At 46.8% G+C, this 17,898-nt stretch overlaps 1 protein-coding gene across 1 annotated transcript; it reads left to right on the top strand.

Annotated features, from left to right (window-relative positions):
* The first annotated feature begins 875 nt into the window (after positions 1–875).
* On the top strand, positions 876–17,890 carry TSPAN16 (tetraspanin 16). The gene is given in 8 exon segments (XM_041762356.1): positions 876–950; positions 4,408–4,614; positions 9,843–9,941; positions 12,777–12,876; positions 12,879–12,920; positions 14,524–14,574; positions 14,577–14,599; positions 17,843–17,890. Coding segments are annotated over 8 exon segments (645 nt in total).
* The last annotated feature ends 8 nt before the right edge of the window (positions 17,891–17,898 follow it).

The raw sequence follows: 17,898 nt of genomic DNA on the forward strand, positions 1-17,898 counted from the left end.
GACAGTGTATGCTATGGGCTGCAGAAGGAGGGGGGGAGGTCCTCAATACGTGCACAATTTTTGCTGCTATGCCTGCTATGCATGTCTCATCAAGTCCCACTGATCAATGACACATGAGCTCAAGGAAAATTGCTTCACCTGCTATGGCTGAGCAGGCCTCAGAAGGACAAAGGAAAGGTTTGGCAGGAGTGGGGAGTGGGGCTGGAGTTGGGAGGGTGGAGGAGTGTCAGAGGTCCCCATGTTCGTCACAGTTGGAGCTTCAAAACCCAGCCAGGACCTCGCTTCCTGTGTCACCTTGGGCAGTTAGTTACCTGAGCCTCTGAGCCTTGTGAGAAAGCTGAGGATGAGTCAAGTGAGCTCATGAAGAGGCAGAGGCTTGGGGGTCCTGGTGGCTTGTAGCTAGATCCTGCTTCATGGAGCTTCTTCGTCCATTCATTCCATATCAGTTTCTTGAGCACCTACCATGTACCAGGCTTTGTTAACACAAAGGACAGTCTGGGACCCTGCCGACTTGGGGCTCCCGGTCTAGTGGGGGCATTAACCACGAGAGTGGGCATAGATGGCATCTGGGGAGTACCAGGGACAGCACTTCATGACTTTTCTCCATCCCTGGGGTAACCTATTTGGAGGACGGGGAGCCAGCAAGGACAGGTCAGGGCACCTGCTACCCTGGCACTGGGAGCATTGCTCGGGCATCCGATTGTGATGTGATAGAGGCTTATGTTGGGGAGGGGTAGCTGCTGGGGCTCCAGCAATCAGGCACCCAGGAGAGAGAGGGGCAAGTCGGCCTTGGTGCCCCCGACCCCAGACTATGCCATCTGGGGAAACAGTAGCCTGAGGTTTAGGAACGTAGGGAACACCCCAGTCTGGCGGACATGGCTGAAATGCACACTCTGTATTCTTCTCTGAAGAGACTGTTATCTTTCTTCAATGGCTTCATAGTTTTAAGTGTGTCACCACCCAGGCCCTGGGGCTTTGCAGCCCTTCCTCCATAGCCGGCTCCCTCAAAGACAGAAATAAGTTGATCCAAATTCACTGGCATCCGGATCGGTGGTCCCCAGGGAAGCAGGAGGGATGTAGGGCAGACTGACGAGGAGCAGGACACATTGGGAACACACTGGGTATCGACCCAGAGTTGGGAAAATCAAGCACAGCTGAGAGTGATGGGGGAGGGGGGAGGGGCGGGGGAGGGGGTTGGTGGTGGAGGAGCTTGACTCTAAGCCAAATCCTGCAGAACATTAAATTGTTTGGGAAGGACAAGAGGCAGAGGTTATGGGTTTGGTCCTTTAAATGTTTCAAAACACTTTTTTTTTTTCTTTTTTCTTTTTCTTTTTTAAAGATTTTATTTGTTTCAGAGAGAGAGCAGGAGCAGGATGGGGGCAGAGGGAGAAGCAGACTCCCTTGCTGAGCAGGAAGCCCAATGCAGGGGCTTGATTTGGAGACTCTGGGACCATGACCCGAGCTGAAGGCAGATGCTTAACTGAGCTACCCGGGCACCCCAAAACTGCTCTTACTATAGAAGTGACCCAAAATGTGCATTGTTAAGAAAAAATTGTTTTGGGGTGCCTGGGTGGCAAAGTCGGTTAAGCATCAGACTCTTGGTTTCTGCTCAGGGCTCAGGGCAGAGTGGGCTTGGGATTCTCTTTCTCCCTCTGACCCTCCCCAACTCATATGTGCTCGCTCTCTCTCCCAAATAAATAAATAAATCTTTAATAAGACTCTCTCCCTCTCCCTCCGCCCCTTCCCCTCTCGAAATAAATAAATCTTTTTTTCCAAGATTTTATTTATTTAATGGGGGGGGGTAGCATGAGTGGGATGGGGGAGGGGCAGGGGAGAAGGAGAAGCAGAGTCCTTGCTGAGTGGGGAGCCCCACGCAGGACTCGATCCCAGGACCCTGAGATCATGACCGGAGTTGAAGGCAGATGCTTAACCGACTGAGCCACCTAGGCACCCCTAAAATATACCTTAAAATAAGAGAGAAGCAGTTATTCTGATAACAGAATGGCATTAAGGAAAGGCTGCCAGGAAAAAGGATATTACATATCACTCTTCATCTTGTTACCTGTCTTGTGCCTTTTCATGGGAATTAAATAATACAGTATATTTAGGGCAGCCACGGTGGCTCAGTGGTTTAGTGCTGCCTTCGGCCTAGGGCATGATCCTGGACACCCGGGGATCAAGTCCCATGCATGGAGCCTGTTTCTCCCTCTGCCTGTGTCTCTGCCTCTCTCTCTCTCTCTCTCTCTCTCTCTGTGTGTGTCTCATGAATAAATAAAATAAAATAAAATAAAATAAAATAAATAAAAATACAGTATATTTAAAGGGCTTATGCCCATCAGGGGAACACTGCTCAATAAATACCATCATCATTATTATATCCTCCTAGATTTTTCTATATGCCTTTTAAAAGCAGTGAAACAAAAAACAAAAAAAAAACAAACAAACAAAAAAAAAAAAAATTTAAAAAAAATAAAATAAAAATAAAAGCAGTGAAACAAACACAGGAGGCTATGTCTTTACAATCCACTTTTCCCCTTTTAAAAATTTTATCTTCCCCTCCCTTTGGATAGACTTCATCTTTTAGAGCAGTTCTAGGTTCACAGAAAATTGAGCAGAAGGTACGGAGTTTTCACATATACCCCTGCTCACACATGCCCTGCCTCCCCCATCATCAACATCCCCATCAAAATAGTATATTTGCTATAATTGATGAACTTACGTGGACATTATCATCACCCAGAATGCATAGCTTACATCAGGGCTCACTCTCGGTGTTGCACATTCCATGGCTTTTGACTAAAATGTATCCCCCATTTTAGTGCACATGGAATAGTTTCACTGCCCTAAAAATCCTCTGTGCTCCACCTGTCTTCCCCACTGCCCCACTAACCCCTGGAGACCTCTGGTCCTTCTACTGTCCCCATAGTTTTGCCTTTTCTGGAATGATATATACTTGGAATCATGCACCATGTAGCCTTTTCAGATTGGCTTCTTTCACTCAGCAATATAAGTTTCCTTCATGTCTTTTCATGGCTTCATGGCTCATTTCCTTTTAGTGCTAATATTCCCCTGAATGTACCACAGTCTGTCCATTCACCTGCTGAAGGCTATCTTGGTTGCTTTCAAGCTTTGGCAATTATGAATAAAGCTTCTAGAAACATCCACATGCAGGTTTTTATGCAAACATCAGTTTTCATCTCAGTTGTTTCATCTCCACCAAAGAACATGACTGCCATATCAATATACATTCTCCTCCTACAATAAGGGTCAGCCAACTACACCCTTGTAAATAGAAAGATAGGTAGGTAGGTAGATAGGTAAGGTAGGTAAATAGAAGGATAGGTAGGTAGGTAGGTAGATATAGATGATAGATATTACTTATTTGTAAATAAAATAGTTTACGAAGTGAGCATGACTGTTTTGAGCAATACTGACAGAGCTAAGTTGTTTCAACAGAGGCCTTATAGCCTGCAAAATTCACAATATCTAGGGCTTTTCACACAACAAAAAATTGCCAACCTTTATCCTAGAGCAACATTTAAAATAACTTTCTAGGGCCCCGGGTGGCTCAGCGGTTTAGCGCCCGCCTTCAGCCCAGGTGTGAACCTGGAGACCTGGGACTGAGTCCCACATCGGGCTCCCTGCATGGAGCCTACTTCTCCCTCTGCCTCTTTCTTTTTCTGTGTCTCTCATGAATAAATAAATAAAACCTAAAATAAAATAAAATAAAATAAAATAAAATAAAATAAAATAAAATAACTGTCTAGAGTCCCATTGCATGGCTGTCCCATTATTTACCTACCCAATCTGTATTACTGATTGCTTCAGATAGTTTCATCCCTGAGCACTCTGACACTAAAATAAAATCTTAAAAAAGAAAAAAAAGATATCAGATATTAGGCTGAATATCTACAAATGGAATTTCTAGGTAAAGGGTTTTATTGTAAAAACCTTTAAGATTTTAAATACAAATTGCAAAGTGTTCTCCCTCATGCCCTTCCCCCCAAAAAAGTTTTGTGTTGTTTTTTTTTTTTTTTAGATTTTATTTATTTATTCATGAGAGACATACAGAGAGAGGCAGAGACATAGGCAGAGGGAGAAGCGGCTCCTCACGGAAGCCCGATATGGGACTCGGTCCCTAGACCCAGAATCATACCCTGAGCCAGAGGCAGACACTCAACCACTGAGCCACCCAGGCGTCCCTCTCCAAAAAAAGTTTGTTGCCTGGCAACAATATATGAGAGTGTCTCCCTACATCCTCACTAACTCCAAGTATTAACATTTTTAGATGTTTTTGCTGATTTTATTTGCCTTTGTCTCTCCTCCTTCCCCACCCAGGAACGTTCTATTTGTATACAGCAAACAGACTGTTTTTTCCTGTCTGATTTCTGTCCTAAAGATGTCTAGTGTGATCCTCATTGGCCTGGGATCGATGTCAAGTTCAGAGGAGCTGTCCTGACAAGGGTCCTTGGGCTGTCCTCTGCATACCTCATTCATGTTGGCTACCTGTGCCTGGCAATAGGCTGCATCACAGTGTTGCTTGGCTTCAGCTTCACTGGGTGGTATGGAGCAACCAGAGAAAGCAGGGCACTCTCTTGTATGTAAGTTGGATCTGCACACATACCACCCCCTCCATGTGAATCCTTCTTTGCACATATTACAAACCCCTGCCATCACCATCCCTTATTTTTCAGTGTTTGTGGTGTCTCATTTGATGGCATGAGTTGCACCCATCTTTTCCTTTACGATACATCCCAGTTAGAACTCCTCTCCCACCCAAGGCCATAAATCATAGTCTCCAAGGTTTTCTTCCCATAATTTTAAGTCTGATGTCTCACTTTTAGCTCTTTGGCTTTGGGAGTTTCATTATGTGTGCGTGGTGTGAGGTAGGGATCTGTCCTCTTCTACTTACAGCAATTTCCATTGTGGTTGGGTCTTTTCTGGGCACACTGCTCTGTTCCTTCAGCCCATGTATATGATCCTACTAACACAACACTGTGGTTATCATCATGTACGCACAATTACATGTTCAAGTACATGAGGTATGAAAGTTTTGAGCATGATCATGCAGACAGCATATCACAGATTTTGCACCTCTTGCTCATTCTACATATGACCTTGGTTAACTCCCCAGAAGCTAGTTCCCAGCTTCCCCACTCCCATTCGCCTTAGAATCTTGTCTGAGTGGATTTGGTAAAATTTGTCTCCAGCATTTTTTTGTTTTCCTTCACTATGTTGCTACAAAATTCAGGTTACTTCAATTCAGGGGTTTCAGGAGATCCTTAGTATGGTCATCTCCTAGAGCATAAACACCTCCATTGTTTTTTGTTTGTTTGTTTTTAAGATTTTATTTGATAGAGACATAGAGCCAGAGAGCACAAGTGAGGGGAATGACAGAGGGAGAGGAAGAAACAGGTTCCCCCCTGAACAGGGAGCCCAATGTAGGGCCTGATCCCAGGGCCCTGGATCGTGACTTAACCGACTGAGCCACCCAGGTGCCCCTAAACAACCTCCATTGTTAAAAGCACTCTCCCCCCACCCTTCTCCTCCCTAAAGTTCTATCATCTCTTTTTCTTTCTTAATTACTCCACTCAACAAATATTTATTCGACAGGTCCTGTACCTGAAATATTTCATTTTCAATATGATGTGGATGCTATTTTATTCATTGTTTAGCTTGGAGGAATCAAAGAAAATCCAATCACACCCTGCGTGCAACCCATTAGCAAATCCAATTGATTCTACCCTTCTCATCTGTCCCTCCAAAGCCTCTGAGACCTCCTCAGAAAAGCAAAATCGTTTTTTTATGGTGTTGGGAGCCACGGAGGAGTCTGAGAAGAGGAGAGATGTGCCCTGACTCAGGTGTTCATGGGCGCCCTCTGGTGGCCATTGAGGGAACAGAGTGTGAGTGACCTGGATGGGACTGAGACTAGGGTGCAGGGATTGTGCTGGTCCAGGTGGGAGATAGTGGGTGCTGGGCTGTGCTGTGTGAGGCGGTGGACAGGGTGGGAGAAATGAGCAGATTAGGCATAGATTCTGAAGATGGAAACTGTAGGCTATATGGACGCCTGGATATCTGTCCTCCAGCCACGTCAGTCACCCAGAGCTGGGGAGAGTAGTCATATTAATATTAATCCTCACAATCTGCTACATAACTCACTTGTCTGGACTCCCACAACTGCTAAGCTCTGTCCCAATATTTGTCCTTGTGGGCTCTGGGGTCCCCAGGAGTGTGTTCACTGCGTTTTCTCACCTTTCCATATGAGGACTAGATAAGCCCAGCCATGGGCTGGTCTGGCAACTCCAAGTCTCGATGAGCAATCAGATTTTAATAATCATAATAAAAAACAGAAGGAGAGCCAGGAGCTGACCTACTTTGCCCCCATCTGGCCTCCAGTAGCTCTACAGAATTTACTGACGCCTCTTGAGCTGGTCTCATGCCCACAGTGTACAGATGGGGAAACCAAGGCCCAGACTGAGCAGCAGTTTCTCCTTGATGGGAAATTTCAAGACATTCTCTCTACTTGCTGTCTTTCTCATGGTTTTCCATTGGACTTGTGAATTTTATCTGAAACATAAGCCAGCAAACATAAGCACCACCACACACAAACCCTGTAGCCAATGACCTGTCACCTTGCATCTTCTCTACAGCCCCCTCACCTCTCCTCCCATCTACAAGGATTCTCATCTTGCTTCTCCTCCCCTCCTCCTGCCTCTGTTCTGTCCTCACCACCATCCCTCCTCTTTCCCCACAGGCGCCTGCTGCCAGGGCACACAGTCTTTGGTGACCTGGAGGTCCCCTCAATAGGTCTCCCTGGCACCCAGAAAGTACTGGGCATGAACTGGAGCTCCAGCCAGTCGCTCCAAGAATATCTCAGTGCCTGGGGCACCTGGGTGGCTCAGTGGTTGAGCATCTGCCTTTAGCTCAGGTCATGATCCTGGGGTCCTGGGATCGAGTCCCACATCGGGCTCCCTGCAGGGAGCCTGCTTCTCCCTCTCCCTCTGCCTGTATCTCTACCCCTCTCTCTGTGACTCTCATGAATGAATAAATAAAATCTTAAAAAAAAAAAAAAGAATATCTCAGTTCCAGCATCCTGGATGACAGGCAAGAAGAGAACGCGTGAAAGAAATAAGCCCCACCCCCACCTGGGCTGAGTTCTTTTCAACTGAAGAGGCCACATGGCTTTGGGGGGAGGGTGACGGAGGTACAGTCAACACCCTGCAGGGAGGTGGCTGAGCGGGTTCCCAGCCCCCTCCAGCCCCTCTGTGTCTTCCAGTGTTTCCTGTTCACGGTTAACATGCTCACCGTTGAAATCACGATTGCCAAGTGGTCCTTGCCTTGTTCTGCATTGTAAGTACTGTGCTGCTTCTCCCACTCTGCTTTAGAAATCAGTCAAATCAGTAGGAGCACTGCCCCCTCCCCCCAGGAGCCACCCACACAGTGCTACCTGGCCTTTGGGTCCCCAGGGCTGGAGATTGGGTCTCCAGAAATGGGGTGAAGAGCCAAAAACCTCAGCCATCCCCTCAAAGTCCTCAAGAGACTGGCTGAGTTAATTTCCTTCACCATCTCTCTTGCCTCTGGTGGTAAGGTGTTAAGAAGTAATGGAAAAAGCTGTAAAAGCTGTTGTGGTTTTGAAATGTGTTAGACACAGAGGGCTATTTTGCAAAATCCATCCAAATGACAAAGCACGGATACTTGGACCCAGCTTTCCCATCTCTAGGACTCATCCAAGGATTTGCTTGCTCAGGTGCTGAAGAGGAGGTATACTCCAGGGTGTGCAAAAGATTGCCACCGGCTGGGTTGCCTGGGTGGCTCAGTGGTTGAGCGTCTGCCTTTAGCTCAGGTCATGATCCTGGGGTCCTGGAATCGAGTCCCACATCGGCCTCCCTGTGGGGAGCCTGCTTCTCCCTCTCCCTGTGTCTCCACCTCTCTCTGTGTGCCTCATGAATAAATAAATAAAATCTAAAAAAAAAAAGATTGCCATCAGTAAGAGGGAGGTTAATTTAAAATAATGCATATAAGAAAGTCCAATGCGGGCAGCCCCGGTGGTGCAGCAGTTTAGCGCCGCCTGCAGCCCAGGGCGTGATCCTGGAGACCCTGGATCGAGTCCCACGTCGGGCTCTCTGCGTGGAGCCTGCTTCTCCCTCTGCCTGTGTCTCTGCTACTCTCTCTCTCTGCATCTCTATGAATAAATAAATAAAATCTTTAAAAAAAAAAAAAAAGAAAGTGGAAATGCAGGTGGAAAGAAGGAAAGAGAAGCCTCCCCATGCAGGAGATGGTGCATTCTCCAGGACACAGTGTTCTCTTCAGTTGTGTCCCCTGCACCCCCCGGAGGCAGACCCTGAGACAAGGCTCTGAAGGCTCATGGTTTATTTGAGAGGTGATCCCAAGAGGCAAAGCGAGGCAGGGAGAGGAATGCAGCCCATAAGGGGTGACCCTGCAGGCAGCTGGGCTCTGTCCTGCTTGGGGAGATTTGGGAGCAGTTTCGAATGTGTGTCTATTTTCCCAAGGGGAAGCAGGCGAGGGAGCTGCAATATTGATCTACCTCCCATCAGTATTGCCTGAGGGCTGCTCGCAGGGCACATGTGGGCTGAGATGCCACAGAGAGCCCTCCGTGGCTGGCAGCGGAAGCCAGGCCAGCGTGCACAGAAATGACAAATGCTCACGGGATGTGAGCAGAGCCCCAGGAGCAATCGCTACTCTTGCTAAGAACAGCCAGATGCAGAACAATGAGAATAGTATAAAGCAAGGAGAAGGATGATGCGAATATGCTTTGCTTTGACATACATCGAATATCTCTTTTGGGACACAGGAAACAGTAACAGTCACCGTGGCGGAGTGGGAGGACCTTTCTGGCTGGGAGAAAAAGGTAGGAGGGAGACTTTTCATGGTCTACCCTTCTGTGCTTTGTGAATTTCGAACCACGTGACTGTTTAACCTCATCCAAAAAAAAACCTTTTTTTATTTAGACCTTGATTTAAAAAATAGAAAATTAAATTTGCCCCTTTTGTGCTGAGCCTGATTCAGTTGCTAAAGATGATATTCAAGTCTTTAATCAAGTTCCAGCCAAATCGGGGGTGTAGCAGGCATGTGGGCGATTCAAAAGAGCAGATGATTCAAGTTTGTGATGGGTACAACCAGATGCACTCAGCTCGAGACCCACGCTCTTCCCCATGTCCCTCTCTCGGGGGTGACAGCAGCCAGCATTTGTCCTCCTCCAGTGCAGACCTGTAGCTGAGGGAGGGTGGTGGACTGTGAAGGAAGCCAAAGAAAGCAGGAGGGTGGGCACCTGGGTGGCTCAATCAGTTGAGTGCCTGACTTTGGCTCAGGTCATGATCTCGGGGTCCTGGGATTGAGTCCCGCATCCAGCTGCCCACTCAGCAAGTGGGGGTCTGCTTCTCCCTCTCCGTCTGTCCCTCCCTCCACTCATGCTCTCTCTCTCTCTCTCTCTCTCAAATAAATAAATAACATCTTAGGGATCGCTGGGTGGCACAGCGGTTTGGCGCCTGCCTTTGGCCCAGGGCGCGATCCTGGAGACCCGGGATCGAATCCCACATCGGGCTCCCGGTGCATGGAGCCTGCTTCTCCCTCTGCCTATGTCTCTGCCTCTCTCTCTCCCTCTCTATCATAAAAAAAAAAAAAAAAAAAAAAAAAAAAAAAAAAAAAAAAAAACTTAAAAAAAATAAATAAAACAAAATAAGTAAATAACATCTTAAAACAAGGAACAAAAACAGAAGGGGAGCTTGACCTCCCTGCTCTGTCCCCAAGAAACCTCACCACGTGGGGCACCTTGCTGTTTTATGTGCCTTTCACTTCCTGTGTCATCTTTGAGGTTCAAGAAGTGGGCCTTGGAGCACATCTTCGTGACACTAAGGAAGAATTACAGAGGTTACAGTGACCTAGATGACTATTCCACAGAATGGAGCTTAGCCATGGAGAAGGTGAGATCCACATCCCGGATGTGTTCTTTTGTGGCAAAAGACGCATAACATAAACTTATCATCTTAACCATTTTTAAGAGTCCAGTTCAGTGGCATTAAGTACATTCATATTGTTAGGTGACTCTTATCACCACCCATCGCCTTAAACGCACCATCCTCCTACCTGTCCCTGTGGACATCACTCCTCTAGGGATTTCATATAAGTGGAATCCTACAGTGTTTGTCCTTTTGTGATTGGCTTAGTTCACTGAGCATAATGTCCTCCAGGTTGTAGCATGGGTCAGAATTTCCTTCCTTTTTAAGGCTGAATCCTATTCTATCGTACAGATACACCACACTTTATTTATCCATTCCCCTATCGATGGACACTTCGATTGCTTCCACCTTTCATCTGTTGTGAATGATGATGCATAAACATGGTGTACGTGTATCTCTTCAAGTTCCTGTTTTCATTTCTTTTAGGTGTATATATAGAAATGAGATTGCTGGGTCGTCTGATAATTCTATGTTTAATTTTTTAAGATTTTATTTATTTATTTATTTATGAGACACACACACAGAGAGAGAGAGAGGGAGAGAGAGAGAGAGAGAGGCAGAGACACAAGCAGAGGGAGAAGCAGGCTCCATGCAGGCAGCCTGACATGGGACTCGATCCCAGGTCTCCAGGATCACGCCCTGGGCTGAAGGTGGCACTAAGCCGCTGGGCCACCGGGGCTGCCCTGGTTTAATTTTTTGAGGAATTTTCATACTGTTTTCCATGGTAACTGCACCAGTTTACATTCTCATCAGCAAGGCACAAGGGTATTAGTTTCTCTACACCTTTGCCAACGTTTGTTATTCTCTCATTTTTTAAGATTTTATTTTATTTATTTTAATCTTTTTTGTTTTTTAATTTTTTTGTTAACTTTTATTTATTTATGATAGTCACAGAGAGAGAGAGAGGCAGAGACATAGGCAGAGGGAGAAGCAGGCTCCATGCACTGGGAGCCCGACGTGGGATTCGATCCCGGGTCTCCAGGATCGCGCCCTGGGCCAAAGGCAGGTGCTAAACCGCTGTGCCACCCAGGGATCCCTATTTTATTTATTTATTCATGAGAGACAGAGACACAGGCAGAGGGAGAAGCAGGCTTCCTGCAGGGAGTTTGAAGCGGAACTCGATCCCAGGACTCCAGGATCACGACCTGAGCTGAAGGCAGATGCTCAGCCACTGAACCACTTAGGTACCACTCTCTCTCTCCTTCTCTCTCTCTTTTTTTTAAATAACCATCCTCCTGGGTGGGAGGTGGTGACCTTTCCTTCTTGAGTCTTGGTGTTTAAAGGTCAGGACCAGCCTGCATGTGTCATCAGAAGCTCCTGGGGCAGGTAGTTTCAAAGGGTCCTTGAGGCCAGAAAGGGTTTGGAAGGAAAAAAGCATTGCCTGTTTCTAGAAATGTTTCACATCTGAGTTTTGGAGCCCAGGACCTTCCCTGGGGTCACATTCAGGCTTGGGAGGTGGCACATGATGGGTAGTGCCACAAAATTGCATCCCAGTTTTGGCTTCTGAGGCTTCAGATGGTAAAGAACATCTCTCACTCATTCAAACAGCCCTTCCACTATCTTTATTGAGCACCTACGGTGTGCCGGCCACTGTCCAGGGCTCCAAGGACAGACACAGCAGTGCACAAAACAAGACCCTTGCCATGAGTTATTGACATGTAAGTGGGGACATAGACGTGAAACCACTTCGTAAGCCTAAGTGTTAGATGTGAAACAGGGCAGGGTAAGGGCATAGACAGTAAGGGTTTGTTTATCTGACGGTGCTATTTGTCACTTATTGGCACCTTGCAATGGGATGGCCCGCCCCTTTGTTGGAGGAGGATCACATGATGACTTCTGGCCAATGAGCTGTGAGCAGAAGTGCATGTCACTTATGGGCTTATTTATTTATTTATTTATTTATTTATAAGATTTTATTTATTTATTCATGAGCAACAGAGAGAGAGGCAGAGCCACAGGCAGAGGGAGAAGCAGGCTTCATGCAGGGAGCCCGATGTGGGACTCCATCCTGGAACTCCAGGATCATGCCCTGAGCCAAAGGCAGATGCTCAACCACTAAGCCACCCAGGCATCCCTGGGCCAAATTATTTGACTGCCAGCTCAAGACCCTCCAGAATACTCTTTCCTCCTGCCTCAATAGTGGAACTATCTGGATGGTGGCTTCTCCATCAGCCAGAGTCCTTGAGTGATTTTGATAAACAGAGTCCCCCTGCCAAGTTGTGAGGGGCAGGTAGTGTGAGTGAGAAATGAATTGCTGAGTTTCTGGGATCATTTGTTACGCAGCATCCCTTAACCCAGCCGACTGATACAGGGGCTGTGGCTAACCTGGTAAGAGGGGTCAGGGCAGGCCTTCCCACAGAGGGACGTTTGAGTAGATAGCTAAATAAAGTGAGGAAGGGAGCCACAAAGATATTTGAAGGAATAGCATTCTAGAAAGAGGGAACAGCCTGTATAAAGGCCCTGTGGCTGGGGCTTGCTAAGTGTGTTTGAGGGCCAATGAGGGGGCCAGTGTGGCCGGAGCTGAGTGAGAAAGAGGGAGAGTGGGGGTGAGAATGAAGGCCTGGAGGTGACTGGGCAGATCCTGCAGGGTCTTGGGGGCCATGGGGAGGTGTTCAGCTTTTACCCAAGTAAGATGAGAGCCATGGAGGGTTCTGAGCCACGCTGGGCTGGAGTAAAGAACGCATTCAGCCAGGCCCCAGTATAGCGTGACACAGTAGCCATGGTGACCACGATTTCTATTGTTTTCATTATTTTGATATTTGAAAGGGAGACTTCAAATGATTATTCTCCTCTTTGTAGCTAAAGTGCTGTGGGGTGAAAAACCACATGGATTTTTGTGGCTCCTCCTTTGAAATGACAACTGGTTCCTCCCACCCCAGGAGCTGCCATAAATCATCAGGACAACAGCCTGTGATGGGTGCAACGTGTCCACAGACATCATTCCTGGGTTGGGGGAGGTAACTCAAGATTTTGCTGGATGTCACCTAGGTAGCCCCCTAGGGCTGGTGACTTTTAGAAAAGTTGCCTATTTGCGGGAACCCTCGCGAGAGGGGTCAAGGGAGAAAGAAAGCAACTGTCATTGGGTGTTCAGCTCATTTTGACCTCACAGCCTTGGGGAATTAGGGTTACCATCCTCATTTCTCACATGGGGAAACTGAGGGTTGGGAGGGGCCAGTTCAAGGTCACATGGTTTTGATAGAGCTGGATTTGAAGCTGGTTTGGGTCTGAGTCCATTCCCTGGGCTACACTGCCTGTCTTACAAAGGGCTGTTTTTTAAAAAACATTTTATTTATTTATTTATGAGAGAGATCTGGAGAGAGAGGCAGAGACGCAGGCAGAAGGAGAAGCACGCTCCCTGAGAGGAGCCCGATGAGGAACTCAATTCTGGAACCCAGGGATCACAGCCTGAGCCAAAGGCAGACACTCAACCACTTAGCCACCCAGGTGTCCCCAGAGGGCTTAAAATATAATGATAAACGATGATCATTCTAGGATAGTGACAGTTGCTACAGGACTGGGCACTCACTTTGTGAATTCAGTCCCCATAATATGCCATCCCGAGGTGGGGAGTGCTTTTCTCCCATTTTATAGGTGAGGAGACTGAGGCCCAGGGAGTTTCCCAGCACTTACTTACTCACCACCTGTTATTGCTGTACTCATTACCTGTGTTCACCACTCAAATGTGAGCACCACCAAAGCAGGAATTATGTCTGTTTTGTATGTGGCTGGGTTCCCAAGATTTAGCTCACAGGACACACTTAATCAATGCATATTAAGTAAAGGGGAACTGAACCCTGTCAAGAGCAAGCTCAAGGCAACTCTAGCTTCCAGAAGCAAGAATTGCCAGGGGCCTAGAAAGGGGAGCATCTCTGCAACTGCAGGAAGGAAAGTGGAGGGCCCATCTCTGTACCCACACATCATGTCTGGTCTCTTAATTTCTCTGAACCTGTTGCTTCACCTACAAAACAGCAAAGAAGATTACCCACCTCCTGGAGTTATAGGGATAAGTAAGTGAGAAAATACATGTAAATGGCTGAGAAGGTGCTGGATACATGTTAGCCCTTCTGTTCATATATAAAGAGCATTCAGAAAGAACTAATAGTTACTGAATGCTGGTTATGTGTCAGGCCACTGCTATGTACTTCATGTAGATCTTTCTCTCTTAATCCTTGCCATAACCTTGGGCAGCAGATTCAGTTGGTCCCATTTACATTTGGGGAAGCCAAGGCACAGAGTGGTGTGTGACTTCTCCAGGATCACACAGCTAGCAATAACTTGGGACATCTGGTCATACTCTCATTCACCACACTTTGGAGGTCACTACAGATATTGGGGAGCAAGTTGTATGTTATGGGTGAGGTGAGGGAAAGAGGAGGCCAGGAAGATGCTGGGTTAGGGGAAGTGAGAAGTGGGAAGGACTCAGTATCCTTACGGCTTTGTCCCCTGCTCCTTTCTGAATCTGAGAAAAACTGGCCCAATGGGTGGGGCTGATGGGAATTTGGAATCCAGAAGTCTTTACCCAGGTCCTGCCTGCTTTGATAGTTGTATCCTCAGGGCTGTTTCCCCAAGCTCTTGAAAATAACCAAGACTCAGAGCTTCAACTGGGTGCAGCAGTGATACAGGTAAGGCCTAGACCCTTAGGAACACATTGAGCTCTTTTATTGAGCACCTACTCTGCGTCAAATACTGTTCTGGGCACCAGAGATCCCTGCTATGGTGGAGGTGACGTTCAAATGGATGATCGGTTCAGTTAAAGATCCCTTCTGGGAAGGAAGTAAAGCAGGATGATAGGATAGGGAAGGGAATCAGGGATGGCTTTCCTGAGGAGATGACATCTGACCAGTGACCTGAGGAAAATGAGGGAAAATCATGTGTGTAGATAGGAGAAACCAGAGGGAACAGCTGGTGCAAAGGCTAGGAGGTAACAATAGGCTTGGCTTATTCACGGACCAGCGGGGAGTTCCTTGTGGCTGGAGCAGGGTGAGCATGAAGAGTGGTAGGGGGAGATGAGGGCAAGGAACTGATGGGGTTGATCATACAAGGCCTTGTGGGCTGCAGAGAGGGGTTTGACTTTTATTCTGAATATGATGGAAAGCCGTTAGACAAATTTTAATGTTCACTTCTTCACTCCACAAACCTTATTACGCACCTACTTTGACCAGGCACAGTGTAGCCACTGTGGATAAAACAATGAACTCAACAGACAAAAATCTCTACCCTCATAGGCATTCTAATCAGCAGGGAAAGACAAGAAACATGATTTTTTCAAATGGACAATTTATTGTATGATTGTGATAAATGTGTGTGTGTGTGTGTGTGTGTGTTTTAATTTGAGAGAGAGAGAGAGCATGAGCAGGGGGCAGGGCAGAGGGAGAGGGAGAACCCCAAGACTATGGGCTGAGTACGGAGCCCAACACAGGGCTCGATCCTAGGATCGAACTTTTCTTCTCATACCTCATTTATTTATTTTTAATATTTTACTTATTTATTTGAGAGAGAAAGAGAAAGCACAAGTAGGGGGAAGGGGCAGAGGGAGAAGGGGAAGGAAGTAGACTCTCCACTGAGCAGGGAGCCTGATGTGGGGCTTGATCCCAGGACCCTTGATCCCAGGTCATGACCTGAGCTGAAGTCAGACACTCAACCAACTGAGCCACTCAGGTGACCCTTTTCTACCTCATTTAAAGGAAAACTGCCTGGGATCCCTGGGTGGTTGCAGCGGTTTGGCGCCTGCCTTTGGCCCAGGGCGCGATCCTGGACACCCGGGATCGAATCCCACATCGGGCTCCCGGTGCATGGAGCCTGCTTCTCCCTCTGCCTGTGTCTCTGCCTCTCTCTCTCTCTGTGACTATCATAAATAAAAAAAAGAAATAGTAAAAGAAAACTGCCTAAGGCAATAACTATAAAATTGTGTTTATAGACTGATATTAAGATATAATTCACATGACAACAATAGCACAAAGGAGGGTGGAGAGAAAAGAGACATATAGGAGCAACGTTTTTGTATGCTCCTGAAATTCATTTAGTACTAATCCAAACTAGATTGTAAAAAAATGTTAATTGTAATCCCATGAGCAACCACTAAGAAAAGAACTTTAAAATACAGTAAAAGAAACAAGGGAATTAAAATGCTGCACTAGAAAGTATTTAACATGAAAGAAAGTTAAGGTGAGCCAACAGAACAAGGACAAAACACAAATGGAAAACAAATAGCAAAATGGCATATATAAATCGTGCTTTCTCAGTAATTGCATTAAAGATAAAGGGTTTACACCACTTCAGTGTACACTTTAGAAAGGCGAATTGTATGATACACGAATTTCCCCAATAAAGCTGTTATTTTGTAAAAAGAAAAAAAAAAAGCCTCCATCCCTCTGAGCCCTCATGAAGTTTTTCTCATGTGCTTCCCCCAGACTGATTTTCTTTCTTTTTTTTTTTCCTTTTTATATTTTTATTTATTTATTTGACAGAGAGACTGAGAGAGGGAGCACAAGCAGAGGCAGAAGGAGAAGCGGGCTCCCCTCTGAGCAGGGAGCCTGATGCAAGGCTAGATCCCAGGACCCTGGGATCATGACCTGAGCTCAAGGCAGGTGCTCAACCAACTGAGCCACCCAGGTGCCCCCACCACCAGATTGATTTTCTTTCTTTTTTTTTTTTTAACGAATAACACATGCATTATTTATTTATTTTAAAGATTTATTTGTTCATGAAACACATACACACACACACAGAGGCAGACAGAGGGAGAAGCAGGCTCCATGCAGGGAGCCCGATGCGGGACTCGATCCTGGGTCTCCAGGATCACACCCTGGGCGGAAGGCACCAATAAACCGCTGGGCCACCCGGGCTGCCCACCAGATTGATTTTCAAGATGCAATAGTGTTTTTCTGGAGATCACTGCCCAGCTGAGATACAGATAAGTCTCATCCAACTGTTCTGTATTTTATTTTTTTATTTTATTTTCTTTAAAAAGATTTTATTTATCCATTCATGAGAGACCCAGAGGGAGAAACAGAGACACAGGCAGAGGGAGAAGCAGGCTCCACTCAGGGAGCCCGATGTGGGACTCGATCCCTGGACCACAGGATCACACTCTGAGCTGAAGGCAGACACTCAACCACTGAGCCACCAGGCGTACCTGATCTGTATTTTAAAAACGGGTATTTTTTTCATTGTACAAATTTATATTGAATATATGCAAACTATACCACAGTCTTCTCCAAGGAGGTCATAATAGTCCAGATCCCAGCCAGGTTTTCAGGGGCTTCGCTGCTGAGGTGAGGGCAGGGTTAAGAAAAATGAGAGATGAGGCACTAGCAACATGGGGAGCTGTACCTTCCCCTGGGCCAGAAGGGGTGGGAAAAGCAAGAGCCATGGAAGAGGAGCACCTGCCCACAGCCGCAGTCTTGAAGGACTCAGGGTGGGCGTAAGAGAGAGGAGGCAGCGGGGAAGAAATACTCCGACTTTTCCAACAGCCCTCCCATCTCCTACAGGTGTTTCCTATTAGGGAAAACTAACAGGAAGTGGAAGGGGAGGAGGTTCTGGGAAATGTAGTTTGCGGGACCCGGTGTGTGTGGTGGTGGGGAGCAGCGAGAGGATGGATCTAAGATCTATGGGAAACCAAGGGAAAAAGACCCACGTGCATCATGATAGGCCTCCACCTGCTGCTCATGACTGAGACTGATTGTGGAAACAGGGCCAAAGTGGCTCCAGCCTGACCATGAGGGACCTTTGGCTCTCTGTAGAACCCTACCCTTCCCCTTTCTGGAAAGAAAATGTTCTTCTCCCCCTCTCAGTGTATCCAAATTTGATTTGGGTTCCAGAGGTCCCTCAGGTTGGTTCAATATTTCTTTCTTCTCCCATTTCAGCTGCCAGGAATTCTTGCCACTTTGCTGCTGTTCATCAAACTAGGCTGACAGACCCC

This window comes from Vulpes lagopus, chromosome 7 (assembly GCF_018345385.1).
Source record: "Vulpes lagopus strain Blue_001 chromosome 7, ASM1834538v1, whole genome shotgun sequence".
NCBI classification, from domain to species: Eukaryota; Metazoa; Chordata; class Mammalia; order Carnivora; family Canidae; genus Vulpes; species Vulpes lagopus.